The 25,553-nt window shown below is 38.1% G+C and overlaps 2 protein-coding genes across 3 annotated transcripts in view; one reads left to right on the forward strand and one right to left on the reverse strand.

Moving 5' to 3' along the window:
* zc3h3 (zinc finger CCCH-type containing 3) overlaps positions 1-17,101 on the reverse strand; it is a 70,271-nt gene extending 53,170 nt beyond the window's left edge. Inside the window, exons 1-3 of the mRNA XM_057337705.1 lie at positions 17,002-17,101; positions 14,817-16,278; positions 14,446-14,639 (exon numbers count right to left, since the gene is read on the reverse strand). Of these exons, the coding sequence (XP_057193688.1) occupies positions 14,446-14,639; positions 14,817-16,278; positions 17,002-17,047 (1,702 nt within the window). The 5' untranslated portion in view covers positions 17,048-17,101. The remainder of the gene's footprint in view (positions 1-14,445; positions 14,640-14,816; positions 16,279-17,001) is intronic.
* A 27-nt stretch (positions 17,102-17,128) lies between these two features.
* On the forward strand, positions 17,129-25,039 carry cyldl (cylindromatosis (turban tumor syndrome), like). 2 transcript variants are annotated; one of them, XM_057337707.1, is made up of 15 exons: positions 17,129-17,357; positions 17,762-18,213; positions 18,340-18,597; positions 18,819-18,900; positions 19,309-19,484; positions 19,615-19,765; positions 19,928-20,069; positions 20,739-20,849; positions 20,916-21,007; positions 21,254-21,320; positions 21,760-21,901; positions 22,136-22,244; positions 22,323-22,441; positions 23,146-23,362; positions 23,448-25,039. In XM_057337707.1, exons 2-15 carry the CDS (start codon positions 17,785-17,787, stop codon positions 23,630-23,632), a joined length of 2,280 nt encoding a protein of 759 aa, XP_057193690.1. In that variant the 5' UTR covers positions 17,129-17,357; positions 17,762-17,784; the 3' UTR covers positions 23,633-25,039. The 2 variants fall into 2 exon arrangements, with proteins under 2 accessions (XP_057193690.1, XP_057193691.1); XM_057337708.1 differs by lacking the exons at positions 22,323-22,441; positions 23,448-25,039 and having other exon boundaries at positions 23,146-23,331.
* The last annotated feature ends 514 nt before the right edge of the window (positions 25,040-25,553 follow it).

Raw genomic sequence — 25,553 nt, forward strand, 5'->3', positions numbered from 1 at the left:
AAATCTGTATAAATTTCTGTTCTGATGAGCACAGAGAAATATATTTGGAAGAATGTTTGTAACAGTTCTTGGCCACCATTGACTACCAAAGTAGGAAAAATTGCTTTATAAATTTCTTTGTTCTATCGAACACAAAAGAAGATATTTTGAAGAATGTAGGAAAGTGTTATAAGCATTCTTCCAAATCTCTTTCTCTGTGTTCATCAGAACAAAGAAATGTATGCAGATTTGACTTGAGAGTGAGTAAATGATGACAGAATGGTTATTATTGGGTGAACTATCCCTTTAATGATAAAAAAGTATATGTTAATTGACTGCCACTCTTACCAAAAACAAGATGATAAGGAAATAAGTGCAAGAAATAGAAAGCGAAAAATCTGGGGGCCTTCCACTGACAAAACACACATGCAAAACACACAGGCTTCCTGGATCTCATGAGTCTATCAGTCTGAGAGCTTTGTGTGTTAAACAATCTCCCACACAGTTCCCAGGATAACACACGCATGGCCTGCCTGTGGTTTTAAATTTGGACGGCCACCTGTGAGGATGACTGAGATAGCTGGTTGGGGCAGCCCGGGTGTGTGCGTGTTCATGCAGGCTTTATGGAGCTTACTGGGATAGTGGGTGTTGAGCTGGGGAACTTGCATCCCAGTCGTGGCCAAGGTACTTAACTGCTCCCCTGAGAGCAAAATAAAGATTCAGACAAAATTAGAGAAAGAACGAGAGAGAGAGCATAAGTAGGGATCTGATGGAACGTAACGTTGGCCTGCTTGAAAAAGGCCTGTCGTAAAAAAGCAGCAGCAGTTTTGGGGGGGACGAAAAGACCAGCCACTTAAACCAATGGGGATGAAGAAGGAGAACGGAGGGATGCCTGCAAGGTTTGCTGGCTTACTTCTTAGGCCTAGAATAGAGCGTGAGCTCCGATGTCTGGGCCACCTCGACTGAAATGGAAAGTTGAGAGTGATTAGGGTCGGGTTTCCCAGTTCGCCCCTCCATCATGGGCTGTGAGCCAGCTGGAGCGGGACAGTGGATTTGGGAGGTATGTGTGTACCTTAGCCCCTCTCTGGCCAGCCTACTGCAATAGCCAGCCAGTTAATTAGGAGAATTTCATCACTCAGTCACAGAGCAGGAAAGAGAAAGTGATAGGACGGGACAGAAATATACCTATGTTCAGTGAAGCCCATATAGATGGCGTTCATTGTAACACAAGCTCCAGTTCAACGCAACTGCTCAATAGCTGTTTTATTGACGTCTTCCTATTGATTGTTTATGTTTTTTCTTTTTCTTTGCAAACAAGTATGTAATTCATACGTGCAGTGGACAAAAAAGAATAAAGTTATTGGAGAATATGCCAGGGGCCACAGGGTCAGGTTTATTTATCATAAACAAGTCAATCATTCAGTACTTTACACACCCTGATGCTTACATCATGTTTGAGAGGCGGCATTGATTTATATGAAGGGAAATTTTGGGATGAATCACATTTTGATTCCTCAAAACAGTTTTCACAGTAATGTGCTAAAAATGGGGGTCTATGGGACCCCCTAAGAGATTCCCCAGTGTCAGCATCAACTCTGGACAACTGCCATAGTGACCAGCACAACATAAAATAGGTTACGAAGTACATCTATTAGTCAATCTAGGACTTTCCTTTAAAGGATCGTAAAACATATTTTGGGCACAAACATCAGTCTTTCAATCAGAGTTTCATCTGTTTTTAAGATTGTAGTTTGTAATTTGGGCAGTGATTTGGTAATCTGGTAATCTGCAATTTAGACAGAGTGAACAAGGCACATCAAAGGCCAAAACTCGGTCAGTGAGACGGCACCACTGAAGGTGGTGTAAATGGCAATACTATGCCTTCAAGATCTGTAATTGACTGCAATGTGTTGAAAGTGTTCTCGGATATGGTTACTAAGAATGATACGAACACGTGTGAGCTCACATACTCACAGCCGAAAATATAAATGGATATTAATCAGTCCACCCAATTTTTACACTTCCCCCCCACCTGTCTTTCAACAGTCATCATCATGTCCTGTCATATATTATAAATGAACTGGTGATGTTATAATGAATTGCGGATTTGAGATAAACAGGAATGCAGGCATTTTCAGCAAATTATGACATTAGGTAATCACAATGTAAAGTTGTGAAAAACATTTATAAAAATGATACAACATACAAGACAAACATGCGGTTGCCGGTATGTGGTTGCCGGTGTGGCATTCATAGTGCGTTTAAAAATCTGACACACAATGATAAAATTTTACAGTAAGTCACAAGATCATTTAAAAAACTGCGTAGCTATGTCATATATAAAACATTTTGGATAAATATCCAGCAAAAAAGCAACGCATAATAACATAACTAACATAATACAGTTACCATAACACTACAGAATCATAACAGTTTTTAGTTGAATATTCATCCAAATAAAATAAAATTACATAAACAATTTAGTGAAATGGTCCAAAAGGTCCAAAAAATAATATGCTATAAAATGCAAAAATAGGTGCCATGTGACCAATCTGCCATATTGCCAAACCTGACCAAAAAAAAAAAAAAAAATGTCACCCTTATTTTGTTAACTGTACATGAGAGAGCATTTAGAGAGAGCTAAACAGGGTTAGGTACCCAAACAGGTTGAGCACTCTTCCAAGTAAATCATGAGCTAAAGTGAAAGTGTGAGATATGAGATATGAGATGAGCTACAGCGAATGAATGACGTGTCAAATGGACTCTTTTTCTGGATACACAACCCCCCCATAAACATGAACTCTGTGGCTTAACCAGCTTTAGAAAGTAGTGGGACTTACTGCTTTAAAGTGATACCCAAGGACTGTGCTTAACCCATAGGCCCCATTCTGCCCCTCCCAGGAGGAGACCTTTGACACTACAGGTCTGTCACCCGCCAATCTGATCCACTCGCCCCAACCCAACCTCATTATTGCTGTGTTTGGCAAGCCTGAGACTGCAAAGCACGCTTCCAACGCAATGGCAATTTACTGTGGCTATTATGGTAACACTGTCACGGTGTGTGCAGACAAAGGGTAGGTGGGAGGGGCTGATCATTGGAAATCACTATTTTGATGCGGTTGTGAAATTAAACTTAACAGAGAGAACATTGCACTGGCACTAGAACAACATTGTGAGTATCGATGACAGAATTTTTCGTGAACCTTTCCTTTAAATATGGATGCCTCAATTGACATACGGCAATTAGTCATCGCTACAGAAACCAGATGATGGCGATCTCATGTGTCAACCTCAACTCCTAGAGCAAAGCTATATTCACTTACACTTCATCCATAAATCATAAATTAAGCATGTCTTTAAGTCTCGTGTACAGTGGACATGTACCCACACAATGCATGTGTTGAAGGCAGCAAACATGTGTGTTTTTAAATAATTAGCAGGTGCGTCCTGTTTAAGGTTTCTGACTTATTCTGTCCCTTGGGTTACCGGAGACCCCTTGGGATACCGTGAAAACATTTATCCCCAAAACAGGGAAGGAAAGAGTCTAAGTGCAGTGTCCCGTTTCATTGGAGTTTGGATTACACTTTTCATCACTTAGCCTTCAACTGCTGGCACAAACGCTCTCGCACGCCAACCCTTCACCGCACAGACGCAATCCCGGTTCTAACGCGACAATGTGTGCAATAGCTCGGCAATAAACACATTTTCTATTTCTGCCTGTCCACATACTTGAACATTTCCTTAAGCGCAAGCTATATCAGGTGCACATCTCAAAGATCGTACAAACTTAGCAGCCTCCCTCTTCTTCATCTGTATTTGCAGGTGGACGGGTGTTCCTGGCAGGTGTCTGTCAGTTGCGCTGTTTCTTGGGTGTGTCACATACGGTTCAGGAGCAGGAAATTTTAATTATGGCCAGCTGACAGTTTGACATGAAACAGTTTCCTTGCCCTCAGAGAGAAGAGCAAAGCACCAGTGCAGTGGATGATGTCTCTCTATGTCTGTCAGTGATGGTACACGAATTACACACCAGGAATCCATGTCGAACACAGGGGACTTTTCGCTAAAGAGTTTAGGTTCGTCGGTTGGTCTGACGTTGTAATATTGGTGTTACAGTGATATGCTACTACATTCTGACAGTGTTTTTCAACATCTAAGACTATCTAGGGATGTCTATGTGTTTTATGAGACACTACTGATTGATGAAGCCAAAAATGTTTACAAAAACACAGCCGTGGAAAAAATTAAAAGATCATCCTAAATTTTCAAATATTCAGCATTTCTATATGTATCAGGGCTTGACATTAAGTCATGTGGTTGTCCTTCAGACAAGTAAATTTGTCATTCACTTGTCCGAGTACAAATATTACTTTACTAGGCAAGCAGTAAGTATTATTAGTGTTAAGGCTGTAGGTTAACTTTTTTTGTACATAGCACTGGTGCTAGAAAGGTTTAAAGTTTGGTAGCACAGGCCAAACAGTAGGAGCACGAGTATACATCGTCTGTTGTCATCATTAAAAAAAATTGCAAGTGCAGTTCATCATGATTCGGCAGGTAACTGACAAATGACATCAATGTTTGATACAGATGGATAAATTAGGGCCATATCATTTTTAGTTTACCTAAATTTGTTTAAATTTTTTTAAGTTCTATGTTTTTCATTTTTTACTGTACAATAGTGGTATATTTGTCCAAATAAATTACTGTAGTATACTATAGTATTTACTCTAGTAAACTGCAGTAAAATTCTTAGATACTATAGTGTTTTTGAACTTTACTATAGTATACAGTGTTTATCAATTTACTACGAGGGCACCACAATTTTCAAAAGCAAATACTATATACTATATATTTTTTGTCTGAGTGTTCAATTTAATGGGTCTTCGGGAAGACACTTGAGTTTTTGTGCGTTTGCCGATAGCTTCACTCAAACAGTAAAACGCTAGTAAAATAAACTCTCGGAGCAACTCTGGAGATGAAGTTCATGTGTTCATATCCTCATACAGTGCAGACGCAGACAAATACTCGACCATCACTCGTGTTGTATGTTAAACTGTGCACATAATTCACTCAGACATGCAGAACAGTCAGATGACTTTCAAATAACAGGATTCCGCGTCCACATCTAGTTACGCCATTGATTATTGTCACACACAAACAAGCACCACCACGACAAACGCACTTCACACAAACAAGCAGCTCTGTCTTATGCACCTATTCTTATTATTCTACATATATGTCGCACTGTTGTTATTTTTTCAAGTTACTTGTCCGGTCGGACAAGCAAAATTCTCTCTCACTTGCCCATACAAAACATTCACTTGACCAGGACAAGCGTTAATGTCGAGCCCCGTGTATTGTGGCTATTTCAGTCCAGCGTCTGTTTAATCTTGACAAAATCAAACCTCAGGAGTGAGAAAGTCATCTAACAGCAATGTGAAAGACTGACAGCATGACAAGACACATGAAAACTGATAAAATCGAGATAATCACATTAAAAAAACACAGTCATATTTTTGACAAGTTGACCATGTCAAGCATGAGAAGCCAGCACGTTCAACATTGTAAAGAAGTCAGAATGAATGAAACACTGTGGCACCCCCCTTTAAAAGTGAATATGAACTTGTTTTCTTTACAGTATTTGAGGTCTGAAAAACACAGCATATTTTCGGTTATTTTGGCCTGTTTTTCCAGTTTTTATTTTCTTCAAATAAATGCAAATAGAAACAATATTTTTATTTAAAATATGGGACAAATATTGTTAGTAGTTCACAGAATGAAACAAAAATGATCAATTCACCCAAACACAAACCAATAAATAGTACGGCTGTGGAAAAATATCGATACATGTAACTATCGCAATGTTTTTTTTTCGATAGTGTATCGACAGTGATACCTCTACTATCGATCATTTTTTTTAAATCATGTCATATACATACGGCCTAAAGTAAGTGGAAGCGAGCATGGCGAAAAATATAAGAACGCTTGGATGTTTTTACACTTATCTTTACAGAAAACCCCCGGTGGTGTACAGCATGTTGTATTTCTAGCTCTACTTTTTTACATTTTCTATTTAAAGTATTGCAATATATCGCAAAAGTGTATCGTAACGAAATACATAGCAATATATTGTATCGTGACCCATCTATCGTGATACTGTATGTATCGTATCGGGAGGCACTTGCCAATACACAACCCTAATAAATAGTAGATTTTAAAAAACTGAAAAACTGTCTAGAAAAATGAAGTGAAGATTGAGTTTGAAAATTTTAAAGGGTGCTCCAACTTTGAATTTATTATATGTCTTAACAAAACACACCAAAACTTACAGATTTCAGAGTAAACTTACAGGGTAAAAATGCACTAAAACTGACATTGGACAGCTGAAAGACAGACGATTTGAAATTTAGGGACATTGGATATATTGCAAAAAACACACACACAATAGCTGTTAACAGGTGGTGGGTGGTCGTGCTGAAGACAGGCCTGCTGGACACATCATGAGCGGGACAGTGTGCGTGCCAGGACCCGTACAGAGCATGAATTTGAGTAGCTGGATGTTTGTCCAGTGGACACTGTTGGGGGGAGATATTACACCCCATTAAAGTGCGAGTTGGCCCATATGCTTGACCTGCGGGGCCTGAGAAAGTGATGTGGAATGATATAATGTTCTTTCCAGAGACTAGGGCCGACGGACTGAGGCTGTGAACGTCACTGACACAGTTGAAGGGAACAGTGTGCCATCTATCTGTCTGTCTGTCTGTCTGTCAAAGTGCACAGGCAATTCAATCCCAATATCCATCACTAATAGCACTAATACAAAATGTCAGCGCCCTTCGGTCTTTATCAATTCTCAGCCTGTGCACACCTCAGTATGTTCAGAAACGGGAGGGTTATTGCCTTGCTCCGTAGCGCTACCCCGGGATCACGAGGGCAAGTGGATCAAGTAAACCAGGGCCTGCCGACACACATTTGTCATAAACAGGGTGTACATTACCCGCACTGAAGCGGGGATGCTTTCTCAATATGGCAGTGACATATAAGAACGGGAGGAGGAAGAGGGTGGGGACGGGTTGAGCGAGCAGAGCTGGTGTGAAAAAAAAGTGGCAGAAACTGAAGGAAGTGTGAACTAGTCAGTGATGTGAAATACACACAAAAATAAACAAACAAACCACATATGGAATGAATGCTTACGGGTTAGATAAGACTACACACATGCTATAAGATTAAAATGTGAGTCTAGGGGCATACCTTTCCTTCCTGTCTATAAGGAAACCTAAAAATCATCGGATTTTTAGGGTTCCTCCTACCTTGAACTCTTTATTTAACCCCTCGTTGCCAGGATATGTGCCTGTTTGTTTACATCTATCCTGAGTGAGGCATAATGTTAATCTACCGTAATGACACCACCCTCCTATATAAAGTGTCATCATAAAAGCTACGAGGATTAAATAAGACAAAAATTGGGAAGGTTAAAAAAAGAGGTAAAAACCTGGCAAGTTCTCTCTATGGGTTACATAAAAGTTCAAAGGACTTATTATTCTCATATCGTGTTGTATCATTATGTACATTATTATTATATTTACCACCACAGGATGTTCCTGTAGCTCAATTTGTAGAGCATTATGTTAAGCAAGCAGCATAAACATGGTGGGTTCCATTCCCACATTCAATAAAACGGATATACGCATCTGCCAAATACCAAATTACAATTAGCTTGTCATCATACTAGAAACTATTAAGCTAAGTGATTCAAGTGTTGCATGCTTTTGAAATTGCGGAGATCCAAAGTTTACTGATATTCCCTGCTGAGTGTGAATCTGTTAAAACAAAACTGAACTACGGACAGATCGGCATTCCTCTGCATTTTAAGCTGTAAACATGATCAGTTAATAACTTTTATCAATGACTTCTATCAATGATCTTCCATGTGCTGGTGAAGGATGTCACGAGTGGAAAATGACACTGAGGTCAAGGCTGTGACAGGCAGATTTATTGGTAAATAAAAAGGTACATAATTGCACAGTAATAGGACCCATGTGGAATTGGGCAGGGCTTTGGTGTGTACTGTATATGTGCGTGTTTTCGAAATCCCGGTAACATGACTATGCAAGTATGCGTTCGGAGGAAGAGTGACGAGTCGTAAACTGCCCAGCAGGTGAGCATGTGCTGCAGTGCCTGCATGAGATTGCCAGCTGAAAAAGATACACGCTACTCTGTGATTTACACACTGAGATACCAGCCGAGCAAAGGAGATGATGCTTTGACCTGAACTATGTGTATTTGTGTGTTTGGAGGGCTGGTGTACACACATCATACTAAATAAAGCCATGACAACTCTCCCCCCAGTTAATTGCTTTGCCACAAGGGAGAGAGGTTGCCTATGCAAACACGCATGAGAGGGAGATCTAGAGCCACATATGTATACCTGATTTTCCACATAACAATTACGATTTTTTCTTTAGACCAAGAAATAAATGTGACATTTATGTAATGTAATTCTCTGTATTAGGGATGTCAATTTAGACAAATTCCCATAATCGATTTTCATGTACATTAACGATCAATTAATCGATTACTCGTTTACATTAATACTGAAATATGCCTCTGCAGTGGCATATACGCAAAACGCCATCTTCCTCACCTGAATAAAAAGGTTTCTAAGTTTGAAATAATGCCTAGTAGCATTGTTAAAATGAATCCGTGTGATTGATAATATAATAAAATGATATATTTGATAATTAACATATGGACCAATATACAACGTGTCGCTGCCTCAGATGTGCACTCTGGTAATTGCATATAAGCAGACTCATATCATTGCACGTGTCTGCGTGAGAGAATAGGTTGATTTGTTATTATAAGCGTCTTATTTTCTTTCTAAATGTGCAGAGGACACAGCGCATGGACACTATCGACAGTATTACAGAGAATCTGTAGAATTCGAAAAAGGGCATTTTAACTCACAAATGTCCATTACGTGTTACAACCTTTAGCGGTCCTGAATTTGAGACTTGTGTCTCACACTGAGGCATAATTTGCAGGTGGGACGAGTGGGACATGTCGCCACCACTTTTTGCCAAGTCAATTGTGTCCCGAGCACTTATTTGAATAAAACTAAGCTTGTGGAACAAACACGCTGTGAACGCACCGCTTGCGCATCCATTGTCCAAGCACAAAAAATGTGTAAACCAATAAAGAAGTGTAATTTTTAATTATTTTAGTTATATTTAGTTATTATATAAATATTTTCGTTATTAAAGTATTGTTTTGTGCTAAACAAAATGATGTGCTAAACCATTTCTAATAAAATAACTGATAAGCTGTCCACATGCGATCAATGCAAACCTAAAAACCCTGATGATACTGTACACTTTATGAATGCCTGTGAGGATTTAATAAACTTGTGACAACATACGTTACCGATACCACACATTATAAAAGAAAATATATTTGCATTTTGCATCTATAGCGCTTATTTTGATCTGCAGCTTTAGATCTTTATTTCTTAAACAAATGCTTAAAATGTTTCTTCATGTACCCGTTTTGTAACGTTCAAAGATCTTCGGATTTTCCCCTTACTTCAACACAGTTTGTGGTTTATTACTATTTTAAATGAAAATGCAACAATAAAACAAGGTCAACGCTACTTATATTAAATGAAGAAATAAAACTTTTATTAAAAAAAAGCTCTCCTCCGCCTTGACCTGTCAATCATCGCTCCTCACGACTGCAGCTCCCGCTGACAGACGTGCGCCTCGCAAACTCTTGCATCCATTGTTCAAATGAACTTTCTTTTTATTTCTATAAAAGAAAAATGCAAAACTAAGGTGTGTCGGTAGCCAAGTAATGTAATAAGTGGATAGCCATTGCGATTTTGCATGAGTCTGCTGTATGTGTTATGCGCATAAGCCGCACGCACGTGCATGACTTTGAACTCGATCATCATTAAGTTATTTCGAGTAAACTGTTACTGGCAATTAATCGATCGTCGATTAATCATTAACATCCCTACTCTGTATTGTAACCTGACATATTTCGTACAAGTGTACTTTGACATTTAGCATTTAAATTTGCTGACCTAAAACAGTCAAGGTCTAAAACCTTGAAAACTATTGACAGAAATCCAACCAACGACCCTGTAAAAAACAGTAGTACAACTTCAATGTGAAAAGTAATGAAGAAATTTGTCTTTGCGGACTAAATATGAAACAGCTGTATGACCCGACAACAACATCTAATCAGAACATACTGTGTTATACACAGTTATGTAGAGGAGTGTTACAAACCAATTGTATTTCACGGTAGATGGGGCTACTCTTGTCTCAAAACATGTTTGGTTATTTTAAAGTTAAATAAATTGTAGTCAATCAACATCAATTATCTACCAATAAAGAAAAGAAAACTACAGGTCAAGAATCCCACGTTCCCTACCTGTTGTTAACTCGTAATCATAATACAGATGGCTTGCTATTTACTGTCAATGGATCTCAAGCCAATGGGTGATTTAAAGGACATTTAAGACCACTGAGGTACTCAAAATTTTGCTTAACTACGGATTACAGTAATACATTATCCTTGCATTTTTCTGTAATATCACAAGAGTGTGTTTACATGCACGAAATAAGCTTATATACCAAAAGTATATCAAAACATATAAAACAAACCTCTTAATTTAATTACATCCAAATCAATAAACCAGCAAAGCAGAAAATTGCATTACATGGGATTTTGAGATTTCTCTTGTAATTCAAAATTCCTCCAGTTTTTACTTTGGCCATTTCTACATTAATTGCGTCACTCAAGTCCGCACTTTTTTGTACTATTTTCCTTTTCCTTCTGTTTGCGACTTTTAATATTACAGCTGAACATGCGGTCATGGACAAAGGTCTGTAAAGGCGTTTACATGCAACGGGAAATCGGGACAATAGGCAAAAATCTACCTGTGCTGATCGAATTTTGCTTACGCTGTTTATGACCTTTCCCTGATAAAAGAAAACTGTTTAAATGACCATCACTGTCCCGTGTTGAAAAAACAACAATATTTAAAAAATGGCTGTTTAGACAATCAAGACAACCGGACAAGCTAAATAGCTGCATATTAGGTAGCCAAAGCAAATCACAGAAAGATCTTGGAAGGAAACAAATGTATCTGACAAACAAGGATATCTGTTCTATGAGGTGTGAAGCCTACCCAGTGCAGACCAAGCTGCCTTTATTTGTGTAACTCTAAAAGGTCCTGAGCCGAAATTCTGTTGATAGGCTTCAGGCGGCTTCATTTCCTTCTCTCTCTCTCATCTCCTCACTATTGTGTTCTGTCATTTATCTATTTTATGGGATTATCGAGGCGCTTCTCCCCTGCCCGCAATTCATTACGCTCCTAACTGCTCACTTAGGTTTATGCCCCTTTAAATCCCCCAACAGATAACCAACCAGCCTCAGTAAACAGAGAGAGGGAGGGGTGGCGAGAGAGGGAACGAGAGAGAGAGACATGAGGGAGGCACTCATCAGCGAAGGAATTAAGAGATGTCACGCGGCAGTGGCCATGGCAGTGAGGAGAGGCAGTTAGTGGTGGTTTTTAACGCGCCTGCCCTCTTTTTCCTCATTAGTAATTCAATTTGCTCTTTATTAGCTCCTCTTATCTCCGGCACAGAGTCCCTCTGGCTAACCCCTCCATCACCCCCATTGTCATTCCTGCTCTTCTCTATTCTTTCAAAGCATTCGCACTCTGCCTCATGTCCGATGTAGCATCGCTCGGAAAGCAACAAAACTTTCTACTATACGACGCCATCCGCAGAGAGAGAGTATATTTACAGCCAACCAATGCACTAACAAAAAGACCATTGTATGAAAAGAAGGTATTTTCATTGCAATCATAATACTGCAATATGCACAGAAACAGACCACTAGTGAATTACATTGAGATGGCCCTTCTCGCCTACACGGAGATGGAGTGGAGGGGGTGGAGCCGGCTGTAAAAACAGTGATTGCTTTCCATCAGGTTGGGCTTATATTCTCCAGTTCGTTAAAACAATCCAATTTGCAAAGGGATAATTACGCATTAGCTCCTTTTTATCTACTGAGAGGGACTGCTGGCAGGGTTTGATAGTGTAGCCGTATTCGGCATGCCACAGCTGCAAATTACCCACTATCGGCACATGTACACCATCACGGCCCGATTGGGCAATTAATTAACTCCTCCTATCCCCAGCGGATACGGGCCATCACACCCAAACATGCTCCCCTCTAAAGCAATGAGGCTGCTGGGAGCCTGCTGCCCTCTATTGGAGGTATATGGTCACAACGTACAGGCCCTATTTATGGTGGCCAACCAATGTGGTTTTCTTAAACCATGAGAAAAAACAGTTTGGGATGTTAGTTTTCACTATTTACTATTTACCATGCGTTATCACAGTTACAGTTAGGCTAATTGTTTCTCATATTTACTTCCCAAACGGAAGTGTTAAAGAATGCAGACATGCATTCAAGTTAATGGAAATAAAACAATTTATGTGTTCTTTTCCTTTGTAAACAATCTAAGTGTTCTCTCTAAGTGTAATCTACTGTTATGATTGGCTAAACTCTAAAATCACAAGCATAAAGCACTCAAAATTCAGAAGACCGTACACAACCACAAAAAACACAGTATATTTAAGCATCACACAAGTGAAACCAAAACAGGTGTACCGCTAAAATAAAGTCATCAGCACATGAAGCATCAGAATAAACCTGGATCCAGGGTTTTGCAAACTACCATAGTTGGAAAAATTACAATGGTAGACAAATGTGCCCCAGAACTGTTTGCTTTCCTACATCCTTCTGTTGAAGCATGTGTTCAACAGAACAAAATATATATATATAAAGTACATTTTCCTAGTATGTTAGTCAATTGGGTCCAAGAACTGTTTGTTTATAAGCATTCTTCTAAATATATTTCTCTGTGTTCATTAGAACAAAGAAATGTTTACAGATTTGGAACAAGTCGAAGGTGAGTAATTGATGACAGAATTTTTCTTTTTGGGTGAAGTATATCAATTTAATGATAGATTACAGATTATGTGAAACAAAGGTAAAATATAGTAAAAGACACAAGGACTTAAAGGGATATTTCAGAGGCCAAACTAAATTTCCCTATTCTCACCCTCAAGGCATCCTAACTGAATATGACTTTCTTCTTGAAGAATAATGCAGTCGGAGTTATATTACCACGTATCATTTTACTTCCAAGCGGTAGAATGGGAGTGAATGGGCGTCGATTTTTTGAAGCTTCAAAAAGTGCATCCATAGATCAAAGAACTGCCTGCGTCATTTGCCGGAAAAACAAGCTTCAGGTTCACAATTTATTTTTGCCTCTGATATATCCCTTTAAAATGTATACTGTACTACACTCTTACTGCAGGCATTTTCCTTGAAATGTGCACGATTCTGGGGTCCCTATCAGGCCTGTTAATCTAAAACAGCTTTTGTCAACCAGGAATCCGCAGACCCCTAGTGGTCTGTTACATAATTGCAAGAGATCGATAGACTGATTTCACTCCGCTGCCATGTCGAAGGCGAAAACGAGGCAGAGGTGGGAAGAAAACTGAAAGGACAGATAGACTGCAATGGTGTTGACTACCATCGGGTGTCTGTGACATAAAAAAACAAATGATGCATTTAAAAACAATGTTAGATTGGCTGTGTGTGCGTGAATGAAACCTACTTATGGCAGTTTAAACAGTCACTAATATGTGATGGTACGGTGGTCAAGTAAAACAGCACATGTGACATGCATCCTATGATTATATTGTCACGGTTTTCTTCTGACCTCTGCCTCGCTTTCGATTTCAACATGGCGGCGGCGTGAAATCAGTCTATAGAATTGTTTAAAAATGAAATATCTAATGATTATATTATAGCATAAACATGTTTTGTATATTTTGACATATGACCTTATGATAAAAAACTGTGGAATTGTAGATAACAAAGATGTTATTGTGTATGCTGTGGGACTTCTCATATTGTCAATCGTTTCAGTATGCATCATTTACATTTTGTCATTAAGCATCATGTGTTCATTACAAAAAGATTAATAATATCAATGAGCATATTTTATTCTGCAAACCACCGCCGGTTAAAACAATGTCTACAAAGTCTGAAAACAACTGATCTAGAGACAGTATTGCCAGCTGAGAAGAAAGGGCAAAGACTATATTAAACTCATCTCATTGTGGCTTTAGTAAGACAACAGTACGCAGTGTTCTGTAATGTTACTCTACACTGAAGCTCTGCATTTGATTCAGAACATAAAGCTCAATTTAAATCCTCTTTGAGGAACACAACAAAGCAGAAATAATGAACTTTCCAGTGACTGTTTTGTGTTAATTACTAATTAAGCCAATTAGTCGCAGTAGGTGTAAAAACAATCTCTTGGTCTGCTGGTTTGAGACTTGCAAGGCGTTTTGTGAATGTGCAGTCTTGGTAACTGACCTGATCTCAAAGTCCCCAAAGCTGTTAGAGAGAGGCGGCGCAGCTTGTGCCTGCCAAATGAAACCAGCTCTTTCGACTGAGCTCGCCTGGCACTGGTTGGACTCTTCACCTGACTGTGTGACCGCCTCCGCAGTGAATATCGGCTCCTTGATGTCAGCACATTGGGGCTGTATCTCCTCTCTAAGGAAGGGGTACTGAGGACAGAGAAGCATGAATGACAGAATTTTTAATTGTTTGTATTATCATTATTATCATCCTCCTCATAATATGACATCATTTACAAAAACTGAAAGGTTGTGCTGTATCTAATAATAAGACAATATTCTTTGATAGAGTATTTCATACTTTTTGTCAAAAACAATCACACTTACGTGCTAGTGAACCTTCTGATGATTTTGGTTCTGCTCCTAAGCTTGAATGCACCCAATGACTTGGGAGTGGTGGGAGTATTTGAGTGGGCTGGGCTTGAGGACAAGGCAGGCCTCTTTTCCCCCTTTTGACCATTCTTATTAGCAACCCACTGATACACTGTGGTTTTATGGGCAGACCTTGGAACTGAGCTGGTTGTATTTGATGTAGCACCTTGTCCAGCTGCCTTCCAGGAATAGCGGCTGGAGTGACCGACATGAGATGTGGAGGCTCCCCCAGTTCTTGATTTCTTTGATACAACCGATAATGTTGTGGCATTTCTTAGTTTCTTGGTTCCCTCAAACCCAAACTGAGCTATTTTTACAGGCACCTTATAAGATTTGGGTGAAAGTGGCTTGCGTAGCTGTTTGGTTGTGTTTGTTTTTCCAGCTGTTGATGAGGAACAAGATGAAGAGACCCAGGTGTACTTTGAGGTCTTGGTAGATCCAAGGGATAGATTGGGCTTGCGAGATATCCTTTTGTTTGAGCCAGAGAGTCGTCTGACATTGACAGTCCCAGGAGAGGATCCAGGGGCAGGGGAGACAGAGGTCTCTAAGGGGCGAGCTTCTGTCTTGGGTATATTTTTTATGTTTACAACTTCTTGTTTTTTAACCCAGGTAAACTGGGATCTCTTATGGCATGAGGCGACATGTGTTTGTGTTGAGTCTGGTTTTTGCACGAGCTTTGTCGGGCTTGAAGAAGCATGAGATTGAAAGCTAGAGTCAAAAGTAGCCAAAGAAGAATCATTCTGGGCTTCTGGCATTAGGACAGTCCTACTGGATAAGGCATCCGTGGGGGGGTCTGGTTTGACTTGTAGTTGAGTTTCAGGCTTTTGTTTGATAGGTGAAAGGACAGTGGGGTTAGTCACAGATGAAGGCAGTTTTAAAGTGGGTTTTATCTTCCTTTCAGGTTGACTCTTTTTTTCTAATGATGATAAAGTAGAATCCACTGGATTACTGGTAGATGAATGGCCGGGAAAAATCTGTCGACCTGAACATATAATCACAGTCCTTTGCTCACTGGCAGTGCTCCTCTTCTGTGAAGTTTCACTTTGGAGTAAGCCTGCTGCATATTTACTCTTGTTTTTCTCTTCTGGAACATTTTCATTGCTCCTGTTAAGTCCAGTATTATTCTGTGTAGCAGTAGCTGTAGAAGATGTCTTGTTGATGGGATGGGAAGGCTGGTTCAGCGTAGACACATGATGGTAAGGGTGAGACACATGCCTCCCAGTAGCTCTGGTGGTCTTGTTGTTAAGGGAGTATGTTTTCCTCCAGCTGCCAGCAGAATGAGGCACATAAGGCTGTGGTAGTGCTGAATATGACTGTGTGAAGTGTGATCCGTGACCCCGACCCCCCCGTGAATGATCCCACTGGGAAGAGCTTGAGGAAACGTCACCATGAGTATTTTTATAATCATTAATGAGATCTGCAATATCAACAAGTATGATGTAAGCTCAGATGGCATTCAATAGGGTGAGAGAAAAAACAGTGATACTTAACTAAATTAGATATTACATTAAAACGCTGTTTGATAATATTCTACTCTTTTAAGAAAAAAAAGAATCTAGCAGAATTTAAAAGTATGTAAAGTCATAAATAACCAAATTTAGTTCTACCTTAAAATGCCTATTGTTTAAATGTTATACAAGTGACTTTAAAATGTTAGCCTGTCTTATGTCTGTCAATTTCAAAATGGCCAATTTATGTAAGTGTGGCAGTGTATAGATCCATATATAAGAATGTAATAATAAATCGACTGAAGTTCTGAACTAACAAAATATTCGTGTAGATATGCGAAACATGATTTGAAACTTCAGACAACAAGAACATGTCACATCTGCGTAGAGAACATGTCTAATAAAAACTGACCGAGCCCACAGGAAGAAACGATTACAGTTTCACATTACTTCATAAACAGGACTACCACCAATTAGATAAAACGACAAATAAGACTATTCTGAGTCGAATGAAATTTGTTTATACAGAAGAGACCCGCTCAGCACGAGCGTAACGTTACCTTGTGTTGCCACACTCTAGCTGGACCTTTTATATAGTAAACTGTATTAATAGCGACAAATGAGCCCATTAAAAGCAGCTGGTGCTACTGTTTACAACCGTTAACATCTTGAAAAATAGAAAAAGCACTTACTCTGTAGCTCCTCAATTTCTCTTTTAAGCGCTTCGCGTTCCGCCATTTTCACACCAAAACATGTATGTCATCAGACAGCGACGACGCATGTGAAGACGTCCACAAACAGTAGCCAATCAAACGCACCTCTCGTCAGACGATGCTGTGGTTTGGTGTAGATCTAAAATGAGTAATGAACAACGCCTGCTTATACGAAACTTTACAGACCAAAACATTTATTTACTTTTTCCAACGATTTAGGGCAGCATCATGAACGTCATTTTATAGTACCTGTTATAGTAAAATAAGTTTATTCTTTATTTGGAGGAAGACTTGACAGTGACTGAAACAGAAATCGAAAGTAGTGAGTGACGTCGGTAAGTAACTTAATGATTGTTTGTTGTTCTTATTTTAGATCAAATGTTTGCGAATTTCAATGTCGAATTCCTTAACGTTGTTTTTTCAAACTCGTAACCTTGTGTAAACCTTTTTATACTTTTAATTGTATATAGTAATGAAGACGTTTGACAGGTATACATGTGGGGAGCCACTGTATCAAAATTACTGTATGAAAAATCTATTTAGTATATCCATGTGATACAGTAGTATGGTTCTCAAATGTTTTGTTTTTATTGGAAGATTGTAAGTCATTTGCGAGAGTAATCTAATGTGCATTGTTCAGAGGAAGTCACTGTGAAAGGGAGATTCCAATGCTGCAGTTTATGTATGCATCCATGCCCACACTGGAAACAATGTGACTGAAATACTTCCAATCTTCCAGGTGACATATTTTAAAAAGATAAGATGATTTCAGCTGACGACCAGAAATACTTCATCTTAATTGCTCAACCGTCTTCCCTTGGATTTCTAATACCCGGCCAAATATGCCACATACATAAGACACTATATGAAGGCAGACAGAAGAGAAATGATACCATTTTGCCCGTAACTTTAATTGGCAAAGCATATGAAATTGAACTTGAAGCTGATCTTTTGCGACCACTGTCACGAGGAGAAGCAGAGTTACTGCTTGCACTTGAAAAAAATTCAGAGCGCATAATGGCATTGGCTGATAAAGAAGCTTTAGTGACCTCTTTGGCTCTCTCAAAAGACAGTCAAGTTTATGTGGAATTCAATAACGAATGGCTCACAGGTGTGATTCGGTACATTGGAAGGATCGCATCTTGTATCGGTGATCCTATAGCAGGAGTCTTCTTTGGGGTGGAATTACAGGTGAGTGGCCCAGATGCATGAGTGTGAATGTGTCTATATTTGTGTAGAAAATGGAATGTTGTTTAAAAGATCAGTCCATTCAATATGTAGCGTTGTCTTATGTCTTATATTTCCTGCTGTTGTCAGGGAGAAGATAAAGGGAAAGGCAAGAATGATGGCACGTTTCTCTCCAAAACCTACTTCCGCTGCGCAAGAAACTCTGCCATTTTTGCTCCTTTTACAAGAGTCAAACCTATGGATTCTAAAACCCCCATGTCACCTAAGACATCTACTGAGATTCTAAAGAGTGGGGACAGGGTGGCATTTTTTGATGAAGAAGCTCACCATGGCATGGTTATGGACATAGTGGATGATAAGGGCATAAAAATGGTTCTCATATCTACAGTGAGTACTGAATCTATATTGAAGTGGCTCATGACTAGTGCGTGCACCACATATCATTCACAAGGTTTCATACATTGTCTTGATCTCACAATAATGTTTTAGCTAATTTGTAAAAATGAATTGAGTCCAGTGCCAAATGCGTTGATGTAAATCAGTATAGAAACTGGCCCAAAAAGTAATCATCTGTATAATTCTAAAACTACATGCATGTTTTTTTTCAGGATAAGGACGAGGAGGGGAAGCTTGGGGGAGTGAAACAGGTCCCACTGGATTATGTCATTAAAGAGGAGTTGTTAAATAAAGGTAACACACAGTATGCATGCATCTTTTCATGTTTTTTGTGTAGTATTTTTATGCCATAGGCAGACAATAATTTGGCCATGTATCGTCACCTTGGAATTATAAGGTTCTGTCTGACATTTTTGTAAAAACTGAGTTATTCACATATTCTTGTTCTGTGTCAACTTATTTAGATTATTTGATGTTTTTCTTTAAATTGTGCACATTTTGGGACTCAAAAAGGTTTGGATGCAAAAGCTTTGAAGCTTGTTATCTCAAAACTGCTCAGAATACGGATAGAACCTTGTAAATCTAAGACGACATTCACATTTCTATACCGTCAAAATAGCTGATTTTGGTTACCTGATTACCTTTGTTATTTTGCACATTTTGACTTCATAAATGTTTTATTTTTTTATTTATTGTAAACAGATGAAACTGAAAAAATGGAAATTTCTCAGAACCCAGAAATAGGGGATGTGGTTGATTCCACAGAAATGACTGTTGGGTCTTTAGTGAAGGTGATATATAACGGACCTGTTTATGGAATCATCCGATGGATTGGATATTTGCCAGATTTGCCTGAAAAGCGGGCTGGGCTGGAACTGGTATATTCTTTATTTTTACATATGTTGTTAATATAAACAATTTGTCAAAGCTCTAAAAAGAAACTAGAAGCCTCTTGACCCATGAAATAATTTGTTTGAATAAACCCTAAAAAAAACCCAAATTTTTTAGGAGAATGACTGTGGAGTGAGTGATGGAGCATTAAATGGAGAGCGTTACTTCAGGTGTCCTCCTAAATGTGGCTTATTTGTGAAACTGTCATCTTGTAAACCTGATGACCGTTTCTCTGTGTCAAAGGAAACAACGTTTAATGGAAATTATGGTAAGAACCTGTTTTGGAAGTCATGGTCCATAGAATTTCCAGTTTATTGACATGTCATTTTTTCAGCAGAAAGTGAGAAAGTGGTTACTTGTAGTCATGATATTATAAAGTCGCCATCTAGTGGAACTTACATGTTACTTACACACATTTTTCCAATGGTAGATAATGATGTGGCAAATCCATGTGTGGAAGAGGAGAATGTGCCACCAATCAGTTCAGAAGACGTGTTAAAGCGATTGACGGGCCGTATGAAGGGCGTTCAGGGTCACTGCAACTCTTGTTACATGGATTCTGCCTTGTTTAGGTTTGAACTCACCTCAAATCTTGTTTAAACATGCATTAAGATCTGCATATTGTGCTTAATACTGGACAGGTGTGAACAGGTGTAAATCCCATGCTGACAACTGTGAAGCACTATCTGGGTAGTTCACAAAAAGTGTCCCAACGGTGTTAAAGCAAAAATTTACAATAAAGATAAATCTCTCTTTTGACATTTTAAATGTGCATTTCAATAATATAAAATAATATTGTATATTAATAATAAAATATATTATTAACATTTTGTTTTCTACATTTTTTCTATGTCAAATCATAGGACACATCATGTACGTAATATTTGTCAACTACCCATCTACAGTGTTTGTCTGTCTAACTGCTCTTAGAACAGTTTTAAACCTTGTCATTTACATGCAACTTTTTTGGAAAGCTTTTAAAGTTTGAGAAAACAATATAAATATGCAGATCTTACAGAAATTAACAAGAATTACATTAAATCCTCTCCTAAATTGATAAATAAAGCTGATTTAATACAGAGCAAAATAAGGAGCGTACTTAACTTTCATCTTTTTGTGTACTGCATACAGTTGTAAATCTTTTATGAATAAGATTTAGTAAATAACCAATTTAATAAATGATTTAAATATTCCTCCGCAGTAAATAACATGGCATAATCTGATTTCTGTTTTTCATTCAGTTTGTTTTCCTGTTCATCGGTCCTGGATTCTCTGCTTTTTAAATCAACAAAAAAGGAAGACAAACCCATTCAGAATACACTCCTGAAGGAAATTGTCAACCCTCTACGCAAGTGAGTTGTAAATTCTGCTTTATAGGGATATAACAATTTTAAGTTAACACAACTCATTTTTAACAGACATGGTTTTGTACGAGAGAAGAGTGTGATGAAGCTTCGACAACTATTACAAAAGCGTAGCCGTTGCTCAACTTACACCACAGATGAAAAGGGTAAGGTGACTTCATGATGTCATAGCAGAATTCAGCACTGTTTAAGTTTGTCAGGTTTAACAAAATGTACATCTCAGTATATGTGAAAGACCTCCTTGTTGTTGTATAAGTCTGTAGAATTACTTTACAACAGTTGAATGTTATTCAGTTTTTTGTGTGTGTGTGTGTGTGTGTGTGTGTGTGTGTGTGTGTGTGTGTGTGTGTGTGTGTGTGTGTGTGTGTGTGTGTGTGTGTGTGTGTGTGTAGATCCTGAAGAGTTTCTTACTCTCATCATGCAAGAGGTTCTCTCTCTAGATCCTCCACTCAAACTTTGGTAGCACACCATTTCATCTTTTATTTGTTTTCAAGTACATTTTATTATGCATACAAATTTAGATCTTCTCAAAACAATCCTGCTAAACAACTAAACCATTCTGCTTCTATCAGCTACTGTTTTAAAGAAAGCATTATACTATTTGAATTTTTTTCTATTTGAAATTTTATACTGTTTTTATTGCATAGCAAAAAAATGAAGGGCTCTTCACCATGTCTTTTTTCTTTAATATTCTAGAGCTTGGCATAACTAGAATTATGCATATGTGTTATATGAAAACAAAAATTCATAGAAAACACTAAAAAATATTCTTAATTGTTTTTTTTTTGTGAACAGGTCCCCTAATGGGTCTTGGCCCTTAGGTTAAGAAACACTTCCCGTCTGCTTAAAATGTGATTATGTGATGCTAATACATTCATATCATGTTATTCATATTTAGGAATCAGTCAGGAAATAAAGGCAAAGTGCAAACCTCTTACTACTACCAAATCTTTATGGATTACAACCATAATTTAGTACTGCCGACAGTTCAGCAGCTTCTGGAACATTCCTTTTACAGCAACGGTCTCAAACTCGCAGAGGTATCACCCTTTGTTTGTGATCTGTCATTGTGTGTCATTTTACAGTATTTTCAGTTCTGTTTTTACTGTAGTATTATTATTTTACTGTGCATGTTTCACCTGCAGATGGGGCTGTTTGTCTATAGCTAAATATTTGGTGTAAATTGTGGAACGCTGTCAATCTGATTATATTGGTTAGTGTACCGTATGACCAAGCTGTTATTATGTGTACAGTATGTATTCTTATGTCTCCAGGTACCAGCCTGTCTGATTCTTACTATGCCTCGCTCAGGAAAGAGTTTCAAAATGTTTCCAAAAATCATTCCTTCAACAGAGCTGGACATCACTGGCCTTCTTTCTCATGGTAAATTGTCATAAACATCAGGACGCTCACCGTTTTCTGTTCTTATGAACATATTTGTCTTGTTTGTTTGTTCATTAGGTCCTCAGCCATGTGTGTTGTGTGGTCAGCTAGCAAGTGAAGAGTGTGCTGAATGCTTCAGAGACACAGTTTTTAGTCATACAGGATTCAAATACTTCTGTTGTATGTGTTCAGCTCAGGTCGGGTCATTAAACTTTATTAAAACTTTATTATATTATATTATATCTACAGCTGTCAAATGATTGATCCCATCCAGAATACAAGTTTTTGTTTACATAATATATACAGTATCTGTGACCTGTGCATAATAATTTTGTATTTATAAACACATACATACACAGTATTTAAAAAAATATAAAAGATAAAAACTAATAAGCGTTTATATATAATTTCAATTAATGGTAAATATAAATAAATGCATCTAAATAGTTCCTAAATATATACACCTATGTGTGTATGTTTTAGTGTTTATAAATACAAAATTGATATGCACAGTACACATACATACTGTATATGATGTAAACACAAACATTTATTCTAGATGTGATTAATCATATGACAGCCCTAATAATATCATAACATCATATTATATTATATATATTAAAATTGTAATGTTTGACAAATGATTTACAGACTATACAGTAAATGTTATAAGCACATGCATTTCCTGGGTACAAAACCCATGACCTTGGTGTTGCTAGCACCATGCTCTACTATACATTATTTTGTATTCATGTATTTATGTTATAAATTACAAAAGACAGTGAAGACATCAGTGATATTTCATAGTGTTTTATTTTCAACCCATCGGAGCATTTGAAAGGAACACACAAACCAAGCTGAAAATTGAATTTCTTTTTTTAACATATCACATCTATTGCAGGTTCATTCTCACCAACATCGTCAGTGTCACAAACCCAGCATATTACAGCCTCCTCAGGGCTTTCATAGTTCAGGCTCCGATCCACGCACTCCTCCACGAGAGAAACTGGAGCTGTTCGCTGTGCTGTGTATTGAGACCAGCCACTATGTCTCATTCGTCAAATACGGACCACAAGCTACTGACTGGGTCTTCTTTGATAGCATGGCTGACCGGGTTGGTAAGTGAATGTGCTGGGTCTGAATTTTGGAAACTTGCCACCAATAACATGTTGCACTCAATATGCATCATCAATATGTTTGTAGGTGAAGAAGATGGCTACAATGTCCCAAAAGTGACCCCGTGTCCTGAGGTCAGCCAGTATCTACGTATGCCTCTGGCTCAGCTGGCAAATCAGGTACCTCGACATATGGAAGGAGTAGCGAAACGGCTCTTCTGTGATGGTTACATGTACCTTTACCAGAGCCGAAGTATGTCTCTTTATCGGTAATTAAATTAATGTTCAGCACACGCACACACAAACGGTAAATGAGAACTTGCAATCTAATTATCAATGACTAGGTCTGCTTTGTAATGCTCAGGTGGGCGGGACAATATTATTAAACATGCTGGATAAGGAAAATCTTACTGATAAGGTGATTTAGAATAAAAATTTCAATGTGCCTTATATGTATAAAGAATTGCAAGATAAAATGTGGAATTCTTTCTTTTTCTACCAGATTGGAAGTTTGACTATATTTCTATTTCATGTTCTATTTATGCCTACCACTGCACTATAAGAAGACAAACTTTAGCTTGCTGCCTAATTCTTGTATGTAAATTTGGGGTAAAGATATTTTTGTTTACGTGTATTATTGACAAGATGAATGGTTGTGAAAAATCATACTGTAAAATATGTTTCTATAAAACGTTGAGGTTTGTGACACTTATGGAGCTTTCCAATTGTTGTTGGTTTTGAGGTCCATTTATTAAATTCTCTATTGTGCTCTCTGACAAGTGAATAACATTATGAACCATATGTAATGACAGTTTCATAAATGATCTGTCAGAATGTTTTGATTTATTTTACTAGACATCCATTCATTATACAAGTTGTCCCTTGAAAATTGGGTTCGGATGTTGTTCTAGTGCATTTGATTTAATTTGAATGAAAAAGATCAACCAATAAATAAATATGTTTTGACAGCAACATTGAGGAACTACATCCTCTGCTTCCTCTCTCAGTTCGTGCTTGTGTCAGAGCCACATAGATCTTTTAGATATAAGTTTATTACATTCGTCCCCTCACCAATTTAAACCTGGATGAGTCTTTGCTTGTTTGTGTCATTTGCTGTCACATTCTCATCCTAATTAATTATCTATCCTGGAACAAAATTTATTTGTGTCATCCTCATTTACTCTGTGAACCTTAGGAGCGGTTGTGGTGTAGACAAGAGGCACAAAACAGTGAATACTTTTTAAGACAGAATAGGTAAAAGTGTTGGGGATAATGCTGTGATAAAGCTAAAACAATTGAATCAAGGTATGCCTTAAATTAAAAATATATGTATTCAGCCTTACGTTGTTCAAAACCTGTATATGACCCTTTCCTGAGTGCAGCATAAAATAATATATTTTGAGAAATGTGTGTTCATTCAGTGGAAGTCAATGGGGTCCAATGTTGATTGGTTAACAACGTTCTTCTAAATATCTCCTTATGTGTTCTGCAGTAGAAAGAAATGTGTACTTTCTTTTCCTTTCTTTTATATCCACACTGTCTTTGAGTTGCTTCAGAACAAAGAGACTGCGTGAATACACATGCTACATCCCCAAAACATTGTCAAAGGCAGCAAGAAGAGCAGACCAGGGATCAATCAGCCGTGCTTTACAGGCAGAGGAAACAACGCCTGACTCTAAAATCAATAAGGTGCTGAATGTGTGATAACTTCATTATGTTTAGCACTGTGGGTGGAGTCCATTTCAACTGATTTCACCTGACAAATTCAACTGAAAGGCTTTAATAGAATTACCTGCGGTGAACACTACTGTATTAATATTATTTAAAATTTGTCAGTTCAGAATGTTTTATAACTTACTACAGTCAATTTTATTATACTGCTTAAACAATCGTCTGTCTGCTTTGAAAGTTAGGTGTGTAATAATATCTGTGCCAAACTGGGGCCAACTGTGAGGGGCCAGACTAGGTTGGGTTTGCACAACATAAGTTTGGGAGCGGACTATGTGATTGTTTGACCAATTGCAGATGAAGGACGTGTTTTAAATACCTGATTGGATTGAAAACAATTATTTTGTGATTCTGTTTGGTGCAGCAATTACACACTGAGGTTACACAAAATGTCCTTGCATTTCTCTGATTTGAGTCTGGAATAGGCTTGTGACCCCTACATAAACAGTACAGAGAAGGAATGGGT

This window comes from Triplophysa rosa, linkage group LG7 (assembly GCF_024868665.1).
Source record: "Triplophysa rosa linkage group LG7, Trosa_1v2, whole genome shotgun sequence".
NCBI lineage: Eukaryota > Metazoa > Chordata > Actinopteri > Cypriniformes > Nemacheilidae > Triplophysa > Triplophysa rosa.

What these genes read in the sequence shown, in the direction of transcription:
- cyldl (XM_057337707.1), top strand. Translation starts at nt 17,785, where the DNA reads ATGATTTCAGCTGACGACCAGAAATACTTCATCTTAATTGCTCAACCG. An exon ending in TCTTTGGGGTGGAATTACAG is followed by an intron (nt 18,214 to 18,339) that starts GTGAGTGGCCCA and finishes TGCTGTTGTCAG; the next exon opens with GGAGAAGATAAAGGGAAAGG. An exon ending in AGAGGAGTTGTTAAATAAAG is followed by an intron (nt 18,901 to 19,308) that starts GTAACACACAGT and finishes TATTGTAAACAG; the next exon opens with ATGAAACTGAAAAAATGGAA.